General features: G+C 49.0%; 1 protein-coding gene across 1 annotated transcript; it reads right to left on the reverse strand.

Annotated features, from left to right (window-relative positions):
- Positions 1-857: 857 nt before the first annotated feature.
- On the reverse strand, positions 858-5,256 carry LOC101072742 (myc proto-oncogene protein-like). Its single transcript, XM_029827071.1, has 3 exons — positions 5,016-5,256; positions 3,509-4,056; positions 858-3,110 (listed from the first exon to the last, which is right to left on the reverse strand). Exons 2-3 carry the CDS (start codon positions 4,044-4,046, stop codon positions 2,545-2,547), a joined length of 1,104 nt encoding a protein of 367 aa, XP_029682931.1. The 5' UTR covers positions 4,047-4,056; positions 5,016-5,256; the 3' UTR covers positions 858-2,544.
- Positions 5,257-12,103: the final 6,847 nt, after the last annotated feature.

The following is a 12,103-nucleotide window of genomic DNA, read 5'->3' on the forward strand; positions in this document are numbered from 1 at the left end:
AATGAAGACCGAGGCGTCATTGAGCACCTGTGGGAAACCAGCCTTTCAATTTTATGCTCCTTGAGATCCTCCAAGGTATCAGCAGGGAGATGGCTTTTAGGTTGTGATCTTTTATAGTTTAACAGTATGAAAGTACTTCGCATGAGTTAAGGGAAATATATGAAAATAAAAACAAGAGCATTAGGTTGTGCGATTGGCCTTTAGTCAACTCACGTGCGTCACTTGTCATCTTCACGGTTCTCTGCCGCCCTGAGGAAATGTGTAACTCGGTGGCTTTGTGAGTATGCGCGTAATGTCTGTAGAGTCTCAGTCATCCAGGTCATCGTTATCCAAGGTAGTTTTCTCTGTCAACTGGACTGGGTTTCTTCTCTTGAAGACGTTTCACCTTCTATCCAGAAGGCTTCTTCAGTTCTGAAATCGCTGGGGAGAGAGCTTGAAAATATAGCCCCTGTGGACCATTTGCATGCTAATGATCCGGGTGGTCACCTGAGAGTCGTTAGCAGGGTCGTTCACCTAGTTTTTGTCTGCTGGGTCACATGGTGGTGAGTCACTGGGTCTCCTGGAATGGTGTGAATGTTTGTTTTGCTGTTGGAAGGAGTGGAGGACTGCATTGTATGTGGGTGATAGGAAGTGCCTCAGGCCACCACCTCTGTTTAAGGATGGTTTCTCCAATTTGACATGGATAGCTTCCTTGACACCCCTCTCAAACCAGCGGTTTTTCCCCAGCGAGTTCAGAACTGAAGAAGCCTTCTGGATAGAAGGCGAAACGTCTTCACAGAAGAAACACGTCCACTTGACAAAGAAAGCTACCTTGGATATGCACATAATTGAACAAGAGGCTTCCTGAATCTTAATTCTTTTTTAATTAAACCAATATTTATTTTGAAAAAGTGCTGCTTGTAAAGAACAGTTGTTTAAAATCTCCAAATGAAAAAATAATTTATGATACAGTAACAAAAATATTAACATTTTCTTTAAAAAAAAACCTGTACAATATTTAAAAACCAGAAAAAATATTTTGATTAACCAAAAGTAAGAATGGTGAAGCGGTCAAGTTCAGGGAGGTAGGTTGTATCATGCCATGAAAAAGGTTTCTTGCTGACCTGTAAAAACCTCTTAAACTTTAGAAGCTTTATCGAACCAGGAAGCAGCAAGAATTTCCATAAAAAACCCACAAACCAAAATCTTTTCCTGAACAGAAAACATTTTGAGGCAAAATTGGTTTTACTGAAAAAGAAAAAAGTTAAAAAACCCACAAACACACGCCCATTAATTCTCCTACCACGGTCTGTTCAAGTATTCTCAGACTGGAGGCAGAAATGTTCATAATAAAAATAAGGATAAAATGCATTTAAGCAGACACTTAAAGACAATTAAAAAAGACAGGATAATTTAAAAAAAAAAAGAAAAAAAAAAAGCCAATTTTTACAGATTCACATTCAATTACAAACAGCACATTAATGATAAAATTGGCCATAAGAGTAAAATGACATTCCAATGAATAGATATTTCAAACTTCAGATCCAGCCCAAAGCACAAGTTCAGCAAAAGATGTGATTGAACCAACACCAAGGAAAAAAGGTGCAGAACACCTTCGTTCTTAACGAGAAAACAACCCCCACTGGCTTGAATTGTGGTCAGTAACCCTGATTGATCAGAGTATAAACCATTACAAATGGACTGATTTTACATGACCGATAACCTTGAATGCAGGTGAATTAGAAACGGGGCTGCAGTCGTAATCAGTGAGAGCAACTTGAATGGCATCCGAACAGAATGTACGCGCTAATAAAAACAGCAACCTGTTGTAGGAAGTCTTAAGTCGCTCCTCTATATACATACAAAAGACAATGGAGAAAACTGAAAACAAGAAGCAAGAACAGTCATTTAGATGACACCGTGATGATCGGGGACATGCAGCTCTTGCTGCCTTTTAGCTGGTCTGTTGCAGCAACATGCAGAGTTCAGCCACCTCAATAGCTCGAATGCTATTTGATTTGGCAGCCGTAGACCTTTAATCCATGTTTGTACAGTTATGATGGGTAATTTAACCAGTGACGTGGGTGGCCTGGTGAACCAAACTGGGGTTGAGGGTTCTAAACACCTCTGCTGCCCAAAGGGCACCATGGCACAGGCCGAGGTCAAACACGACTGGAACAACACAGGAAAACTCAATGCGAGAACTTCAAAAGGAACGTCGCGTGCCGACAACACCCTCTGCAATTTTTAACTACCAGGTTGAGGCTTTTGGTTATTTGATCCAACAGGTCGTTCGTTGTCATTTGGTTTGTAGGAATCGTGGTTTTCGATGGACATTCAGCCCAAAGACTCAGTTCTGAGGCAGTGTTTGTTTTGTGTCAGTCCAGGATAAGTCCAACAATCCAGAAAGTCATTGAAATGTCAAATTTTGCAGTTGTCCCACATGGCAACTCTTCGTATGCTCTCCCAACCTCGTTACACGCCGAGTCCTGCTTTATCCACCCTCTCGGAACCCATATTTTCTTTATAAGACCTAAAAGTTCCTTGCAAATGTCCCCTGGTCCATCAAGAGCGCAGCTGCTCTAGTCTGGCTTTCAGGTCCTGTTGTTTCACTCGGAGTTTGTTCCTTTTAGTTTCCAGTATGTGAGCCTTGTCCTCCAGGCCATAGATGTAGTCGCGCGCCTTCTTCAGTATCACCACTTTGGAAGCCTTGTCGTTGTGACACAGCTCTGGCACGATGTCGCGGAGACGGGTGAAGCAGTTCTTGAGTTCGTTGCGCCGTTGTCGCTCCATCACATTGTGCGTACGCCGACGTTCCTCCTCATCCTCGGTTTCCATAGAAGAGTGGTGATGGAATCGCGACGACAACGCGGCCGAGCTGCGCACAGAAGCGGAGAAGCGCGATGAGCTGTCGCCCCCCCTTGGCCGTTTGCTGCACACGTTTGACGGAGGGGGCGACGCCGGACGGGGCGCGGCATAGTTGTGCTGCAGCTGGATCTCAATGTTGTGACGCTCCAGAGCTCGCTGCTCCTCTTCCAGCTTTTGCCGATGGACGCGCAGGTCGGCCGCGGAGGGAAGCGGGCAGGGACTCGAGGGGCAGCGCACCACCGTCACCACATCAATTTCTTCCTCTGTAGGGGAGTAGGGGAGTTAGACAGCTTTTCTTTTTTAAACATAACAAAATATCCTCCCTGTCAATGTGCAAATGCTCTGGCCACGCCCTCTTCCTTCAAACCTGATCCTGCAGACCTGTCAGTCAAGTTAATATCCCACCCACAGTTCAAGAACGGTGAGAGGCCGCGGCACCTTGCAAGCATGCAGGCGGTGTACAGATAAGCCGAGTGCAAAGAACAATTTGGGCTAGGTGCCACTAAACATTAACAGTGGATTATCAATTAAAATGCCAGTGAAGCAGTTGTGAGAAAGGAGTGTTCCCACAAATATGTAACCACGATGGGACCAGCATGACAAAGAACCTGCAGATTTGAACATTATACAAGCAAAGACTGAGAATTAAACTTAAACTCACCAGAGTCACTGGATGAGTACGTGGACAGCTCGCCACCAGTTGATCCATAGTCCGACGTAGCCTCGCTGGGCTGCTCCTGGGTGTTCATCAGACTTTGACAGTCCAGCATGGAGTCAGCCATCCCCTCAAAGATGCCGGTGTTCATTTCAGGTAATAGTGGGCTGGAGCCAAGCACCAGCTTCTCTTCCAGAGTTCTGTCACCTGCCAGGCACTGCCACAGGCATTCCTCACTGCTGTCCTCCTCAGGGGAGCAGGGGTCACTGAGCTCATCCTTCTCTTTCCCCTCCGGCTGGAAGAAGTCACAGGTCCAGTTGAGCTGCATGTCTTGGTCTTCCAATAAAATGTTGGAGACGTAGCTCAGTTGGTCCTCTTTTGATAAAGGATTGCTGCCAGCAGCCCCAGCCTTCATTGGGGGGGACTGTGGGGGTGTTGGCAGTGACTGGAAGTCCATTAAACTCATAGACTCGTAGATCTCGTCATCAAAGAACAGTGGCTCAGAAAAAAGCCAATTTTGCGATTGACTAAAGTTTTGCAACATGTTGAAGAATCTAGAGAGAATTAAAAAAAAAAAAAACAGAACAAATTTAGTGAATGAAAAAAAGATGGTGCAGCTAAAGTGACAAAAGAAGTTAACACGTTCCAAAGTCTTTCCCGCAAGGGAGACACTTATATTCGCCAGGACAAGCAAAGTTTGCGAGTCTCTAGATGAGACCCCGACCAGAAGCTCGTCACCCCTGAACCGAGTCTGCGCCGCCTGGCTGCCTGTAAATCACCGTCCTTCCTACCCCCCGCTCTTCCTCCTGCCCCCTCATGACATCACAGAACAGCTGGGAAACATGGTGAGCAAGTCAGCACCTCTTCATGGCCTCAGCCTTCATCACCAAAAAGTGAATGGGGGTGCGGCGAGACCGCCTCGCCTGTCCCGCAAGCAGCGCTTAGAAGAACTTAAATCTTTTTACTCGCTTATTATTATTATTTTTATTATTTATTTTTTTTTACAATAACCAGCAACGAAATGTACAAAATAAGAAATATATTATTTGCTAACAACTAAAGAAGCACATGCATGAATGAGAGCTCTAGCGCGGGGCAACAATGGAGCACACAGGCTGATCAACTCCACTGCTGACTAGTCCTAAAGACTCAACCAGCCAAGACTAGTACCTGCGGAGACACTGTCCCCGCTCAACACAAGAGACACTAAAATAAAACACACTATAGTCACAAAGTGCATCCTTCACTCTTACGTAGAGGAAGGGGGGCATCGAAAACATGCCCTCACCACCGGGGGCTTTGAACCCGCTGGAGCTCAACTCCATTAAAGCCCTGCCGGGGTTGAGCAACACCAGAAGCACACGTGAAACCGGCATTCCTGGATGTCAACGAGGACAAGCCCACGCAGAAAGCACAATGACCACCAGAAGAACGGGGACAGACTTCCCCCTCAAAGAGAGTTACATTTACTCCAAGGTGTGAAAGTTAAACACGATTTTCCGTCATGCCTTACCTTAGATCCTCCCTCCAGAGGACGGGGGCTTCAAAATAAGGCAAAGCGCGGAAATATCAAGAAGAGGGGACGAAGGCTTCCGATGGATGGAAGAAAGTGTTGTTATCTGCTGTCATACAAGCGTCTATCTAAAAACGCCAAGCAAAGAATCATGATGTATAATCCAGCAGGGCTGCCTCCTCGCTGCTGCGCAATCCATGCACGAAGTAGGTGTGGCCGTCGCTCTTATATGGCTGCCGTCGGCGTGCGCGTCCGCGGCGGAGAAAACCGCGCCAAAACTACTGAACCGTCACCCGGCATCGGCGAACATCAGCCAAATGACTTTTAAACGCCGTCCATCGCCCCTTTGCCAAAACGAGCGGGCGGGAAATAACGAGTAACGGCGGGCATTGCTAATTTTGCTTCGCGATTGGGTCTATTTCTCGATCGGCGGAGTGATACCACAGTGGGCCGAGATTCCAGGAAAATTGTGGCGGGTAAAAGTTGGGACACAGCGCACGTGGACTCGCGAGGAGATGCCGGGTGTCTCACTGCCTGTCTGTCGCGTCGGTTAAAGCAAAACGACGTGGGAGGGATTTAAACATTTTTGGTTATGATGAAACGACTGTACTTCTATTTTATACACATTATGGACGAGTGTAATAGATAGATAGATAGATAGATAGATAGATAGATAGATAGATAGATAGATAGATAGATAGATAGATAGATAGATAGATAGATAGATGGATGGATGGATGGATGGATGGATAGACGGTGTGTTTGTGTGCATCGGGACTTTGTGTTTAATAATAGTAACTGTGGAGAGAATCCCCAAAGACTAATGTGAAAAGGTCCTCATGTACGCGCATTAGCAGCAGAAATCCTAGAAAGATGAATGAAGGCACTCCTTGATCCCCGCCGCACATTCCTCCGTCCGTCCGTCCGTCCGTCCCTTCCTTTCTCTTTCTGCATTGCACGTTACGTAACGGCCGGCGATTCGTCGAGACACGTGCAGGGGCGGGGGCCAATCGTAGCTCGCGGGGTCTTGGATTCACGTGAGTTCCCAGCAAGGCATCCTGTAACCGGAGCCCGGGGTCTCCATACCAAAGGGTTTGCGTCCACTTACATCATGCTGCTGCTTTCTTTAATATTTGACCATCGCAGTGTTCATTTGTTCAAAAATAAGGGAAGCAGCCGGTTGGTTGTTCTTCCTTATCTACAGATTACTTAATGTTAAGCAAGTTTAATAAAAGAATGAACTCCACCACCTTTGCAAAAGCTGCATTGAGACGGTTTTTTTTAAATAAATTAAAAAAGAAAAGAAAAAAAAACGTTTTAAAAGCATCATTCTTGTATTTTGGTCTACAGTTACAAACCAGTCCACAAAACACCAAAAAGATTAAAAAACAGAGAGCAGACTGGGCAACGCTGAGTTTTAGTCAGCATCCGGTCGGCGACACATGAGGACAGTGGGGTCTTTCAGCACTAGCTGTCTAACCACACAAAGAAAGAAGGAGAGCAGGGGAATTTGGAGCAGAATAACTGGGTTAATGTGCCACCTACAGGCCAACTGGCAGAGTGACTGCCTGGCCTGGTGTCGGTGCTGAATACTAAAGCTTCTGGCTGACTCACTGTTAAATCCTGACTCAATCATTCATTCTGTCGTCCCAAAGCTCTCTTCTTGGTCTCATTAAAGTGAAATACTAAGGTTGTAGTATTTGTCATAGGTATTTACAATTGAGGCCCAGGATTATGTTTCTAAGATAAAGAGATGCTCTGGTTTCCTCCCATTTCATGGAATCTTTGCCTCACCTAAGAACCCAGTGTCATTCATAGATTTATAAGTTCCAGAATATGTCATTTAATACTTTCCACATGTTACAGATTTAATGGTCACTGAAAAATATATTTACCGTCTTTCATAAGTTTTTAGTTGTAGATGAGCTGCTATTGATAGTAGTACAGTAAAAAATATTCACATCCTTAGGGTTAGGGTTAGGGTTAAATAAATAAATGTTCTTCCCAACCATAGCAAGGACTGAAGCTACAGTGCTTTCACTCTGGTTCTCCCAAAATAATAAATCTGTTATAAACACAAGAAACCCCAAACACAAAACAGCTGGAAGACCCAGCAGCTGGGTATTAAATGGTTTAAGTGGTTTCAGGGTGTGTTCTTCATGGTCTTTAATGGACACATCCATTTGTCTTACTTTACTTAACCAGCTGCTGCAAGAGGGAGGAAATGCCTGGAGCATTCTTCTAGGACCGGCCCTCATGTGGTGCATGTGTGTGTGTGTGTGTGTGTGTGTGTGTGGTGCCTGGTAGTAGTCATCAAAGGGAGTTACCACAGAGCTTTGCCAGGAACACATAATAGCACATCCTGTTGCACTTTCTCCTGCTGTGTGCCAGTGTGTGTGTGTGTGTGTATGTGTGTGTGTGTGCCAGCGTGTGTGTGTGGTGATTTGCCAGGTTATTGACATGACATCACTGATGTGTCAGAAAACTTAAACCTGCCATTTTTATAAGCCCACAACAGTGACGGTGTGTATTTCTGTATTCTACCGACTAAATAGTAAGGAGACACCCTGGTCTAACAAGGAGGTGCAGATGTTTCTGAGCTGTGTGGTAGACTAGATGGAGCTGCAGGTGAGAGCAGAAACAGGCTCACCGGGAGGTCTCTCATGGGCGTTCAGAGGAACCAGCAATCACCTAAGAACACTCAAGGAACAAAAAGGGACAAACTACAAGTTTTTATCCAAAGGACAAGTGTTTCAATCAAATTGATGCCCTTCCCGCTGTGGTAAACCATATATTGTAGCATGATTTCTAGCTCTTCTGTTAAGATTATGATGATAAAAGAGTCAACATTGCACCAGGCTTCGGACCGCCTCCTTATGAAGACCCTGCCTACTGGGCTGGCTACGGTTCCCAGGGAGAGAACTTGCATTGAGGAACTGGAGGTTATTGATCAGCCTCGTTTGCTGACCCTTTTTGTTGGCCACATCCTCCACTTCCGCTCTCAGAAGAGACTTGGCCCCCCACCGGAACAGGAAGCTGCTTACACTGAGCTTGTAGAGCCACAGGAAGTGGAATGTATTTGTATTTGAGACGTTAACAGTGCGGTTATACCAAAATTCACACATTTAATTATCGCTTCCTCAAAGACGTGACCTTAGGATGTAAGAGAAGGACGCGTAATCTAAAGGTTGATGGTCATCAGTTGAAACAAACACTGGACCCCTTCAGACCCCTCAAGACCCCTTCAGACCCCTTAAGACCTCTTTAGACCCCTCCAGACCCCTTCAGACCCCTCAAGACCCCTCAAGACCCCTCTAGACCCCTTCAGACCCCTTCAGACCCCTTAATACCTCTTCAGACCTCTTCAGACCCCTCCAGACCCCTTCAGACCCCTCAAGACCCCTTCAGACCCCTTCAGACCCCTCCAGACCCCTTCAAACCCCTCAAGACCCCTTCAGACCCCTTCAGACCCCTGCAGACCCCTCCACACCCCTCAAGACCCCTTCAGACCCCTGCAGACCCCTCCGCACCCCTTCAGACCCCTCCACACCCCTTCAGACCCCTCCAGACCCCTCCAAACCCCCCGAGACCCCTCAAGACCCCTCAAGACCCCTCCAGACCCCTCCAGACCCCTTCAGACCCCTTTAGACTCCTCCAGACCCCTCCAGACCCCCGAGACCCCTCCAGACCCCTTCAGACCCCTCCAGACCCCTTCAGACCCCTCCAGACCCCTCAAGACCCCTCCAGACCCCTCCAGACCCCCCCCCAGACCCCCCCAGACCCCTCCAGACCCCCCCCCCAGACCCCTTCAGACCCCCCCAGACCCCCCAGACCCCTCCAGACCCCCCCCAGAACCCTTCAGAACTCTTCAGGCTTGTTTGTTGTACAGCCTTGAGCTCTAAATGGAGCTGGTGCATTGTTGGACCATGACTGCAGCTGTAAACCAAGCCAACGTTATTCACAACAACCTCGAGTGACTTCATCTGTTAATAGATGGCGTGTGTGTGTGTGTGTGTGTGTGTGTGTGTGTGTGTGTGTTGTTGCAGATAACAGTGGAGATGAACAGCATCCTTCTGTTCTCCACTGATAGTTGGCCTTGATTCATTTATCAGTCGCGGGTCTCATGACAAACAAGGCACACACACACACACACACACACACACACACACACACACACACACAAACTGTGACAACGTGGTTAAAATGGAGGAAAGGACAGCAAGCGGACTGAACTCGTGCACGTGAGTCTCCAGCACATCTGCTCATTCATGTCTCTGGACCAGGACGGAGCAGGAAGAGGCCTCTCCACCGCCACATTCTCTCTTCCTCTTTCTGCTCGACCACAGAGCAGCTAGAACACTGACGCTTCACGTTTAAACACACACACACACACAACTCTACACTCTTTGTCCCCGCAGAGACGAGCAGGTCGGGTCAGAGGTCACGGGTCGGAGGTCACGGGTGCAGCGGCAGGTCTCTCGTCTTGGCGTCGTCAGCGACTAGCTTCACCTCGCGTCCCTTCTGTGTAACTCTTCCGTGTGTGTTGTGCGTTGAAGAACACACACCGTCTCTGTTAAACCCCCGCAGATTCCTCCACGCCACACATCACGTGTTGGCTCTTTCTGCTCCTTCGCCACGTTATTCTGGGTCAAAGCCGGCAGGAAATTCAAATTTCCCAGTTCCGGGAACCTTTAGTTCCAGTTTGAGTGTGTGTGTGTGTGTGTGTGTGTTTGCCTGAATGTGGCCAAAGAACCAAGAATTGTGTTACAGTCTGTCATTATTGTAGCAATGTGGAATCATAACTATCATTATTATGAAATCATTTATATTGTTCTGTTGTTCTGTTATATTGTGTGTGTGTGTGTGTGTGTGTGTGTGTGTGTGTGTGTGTGTGTGTTCCTCTCTCCCTCTGAGTAAACGCTGCTGCTACAGGCTGCTGCTTCCAGCCAATGAGCCGAGCGAGCAGCCGGCAGGGAACCAATCAGGCGGCCGGACGGACGGGAGCCCTCACATGTGAGCAACATGTGGACGGTGGGGGAGAACAGGGCGTCAGCTGAGGCCCCACCACAGTCTGGAGCTGGCAGGGTCCCGGCGTTCCTGAAGTTCCCTGAAACTGAAACTGTGGATGTTCTAGGAACATAAGGAATGAGGCCGAGGAGGGGGGAGTGGGATATCAAGGTTGTTGTGGTGGAGCGGTGCTTCCAGAGGACTTTATATTTAGGACAGGAAAAAAGAGCGGAGGGAAACGGCAGCGAGGAGCCGTCTGTGCTGACAGAGCCAGGTTGGGATCCAACCTGAGCCACGGACGCCACGTCTGTGCTGACAGAGCCAGGTTGGGATCCAACCTGAGCCACGGACGCCACGTCTGTGCTGACAGAGCCAGGTTGGGATCCAACCTGAGCCACCGACGCCACGTCTGTGCTGACAGAGCCAGGTTGGGATCCAACCTGAGCCACCGACGCCACGTCTGTGCTGACAGAGCCAGGTTGGGATCCAACCTGAGCCACCGACGCCACGTCTGTGCTGAAAGAGCCAGGTTGGGATCCAACCTGAGCCACGGACGCCACGTCTGTGCTGACAGAGCCAGGTTGGGATCCAACCTGAGCCACCGACGCCACGTCTGTGCTGAAAGAGCCAGGTTGGGATCCAGGATCGTGGGTTTGACACATGTGGTCTGGAATGTCCTTGTAAATGTAGCTATTTATCCAAAGACCGTTGATACCACCAATGCCCCTCTACTACTACGGTCACTGTCACACACACACACACACACACACACACACACACACACACACACACACACACACACACTCGATGGCACCCACCCCAAGAACCTGCTGACCCCTGTCTGAAGCCTGAGGAATCAATTCCAACATCTGTATCTCCTCAAGATTCCATTATGTCCAAGAGGGCCTGAGTAGAGCCGAGCAGTCGGAGGGATGAGGAGTTGCCACCTCCCTCACATTCCAGAGCCGCCAGCGTGCACGCTCAAGAATAAATGTGCTACTATGTCACTGCGAGGGTGCGATCCGTGCGATCCGGCTGAGTGTGTCAGCTCGGAGAAACCTGGCACCGGTCCTGCTCACAGAGGAAGGCCGGGGGGGGGGGGGCAGAACCCGGAGCGGTCCGGCTTCTGTCTGGACTTGGGTGAGCGTTGCCCAGAGGTTAACGTACAGGTGATCCCTTCCACCAGTCTGGTCACCTCTTCACGGACATGCACGGAAAACCGTGAGCAGGGAAGGGAAGCACCAGCTTCCTGCTCAGACCACATCAGTCCGGACTCTGACACGTGGCAGAAGCCTTCGCAGGGAGGCAGAACCCGCCTAGCCCCGAATCAGGCAGATTCCGATTCACCGGAAGCTTCTTCTGTGGTGCTACAGGTGCACCACAGCGGGAAGAGGCGTATCCCAATCCAGCCCCTTCCATGAAAAGAACATTTTGATGGAATTATTTGTGTTTTTCTCAGGAATCCTGGCTGGATTAAGGTAGCATTGTGGGGACGCGTTAGCGTGCGTTCCCACCCTGTCAGCTAACGCTACTGGACACTTTCCCGTATTTACTTCTCGGTGGAATGTTTTCAGGTGAGGGGGAGTTTCAGGAATGTGGCCAGCGGAGAGCCTCCCTTCCGGATCCTCGAGTCCAGATGAGCAGCGCCGCCCCCCGGCTGATCCCCCCCAGCACACGGCAGCCTGTCACAACTGACGTGGCATCCACGCGGCACGTGCGGAGCACGGAAAAAACAGGAGGAGGAATTCCAGGGGGTGGGTCGTATGGAAGGTTCCTCCTCTGACTCAACATTTGGAACACATCGACACCAGAACGTACACATACAGAAAGTTGACACTTGCTTTTCCGTTTACAAGCGTGCCGCTGTGAACCCTCGACTGGGGTCCGTTACTGGGATCTGGAGCTCCTCCGGGGCTCCTGCCGACAGCACTGGGAAGAGTTCTCATTCTCCACCTCTCTCACACCCAGCAAGGCAGCACAGGTGTGTCGGTGCTGCCCGTCCCTCTGTCAGGGTCATGGGTGAGGGGATGACCCCCGAGCCGGGGCGGGGGGGGGGTCATCTGAGACGCTCCTCGTGGTTG

This window comes from Takifugu rubripes, chromosome 19, assembly GCF_901000725.2.
Source record: "Takifugu rubripes chromosome 19, fTakRub1.2, whole genome shotgun sequence".
NCBI classification, from domain to species: Eukaryota; Metazoa; Chordata; class Actinopteri; order Tetraodontiformes; family Tetraodontidae; genus Takifugu; species Takifugu rubripes.

Excerpts from the sequence above, each read along its gene's own strand:
- LOC101072742 (XM_029827071.1), bottom strand. The coding sequence starts at position 4,046 with ATGTTGCAAAACTTTAGTCAATCGCAAAATTGGCTTTTTTCTGAGCCA. Across the intron at positions 3,111-3,508 it reads GTACTCATCCAGTGACTCTG|AGGAAGAAATTGATGTGGTG; the intron begins GTGAGTTTAAGT and ends ACTCCCCTACAG.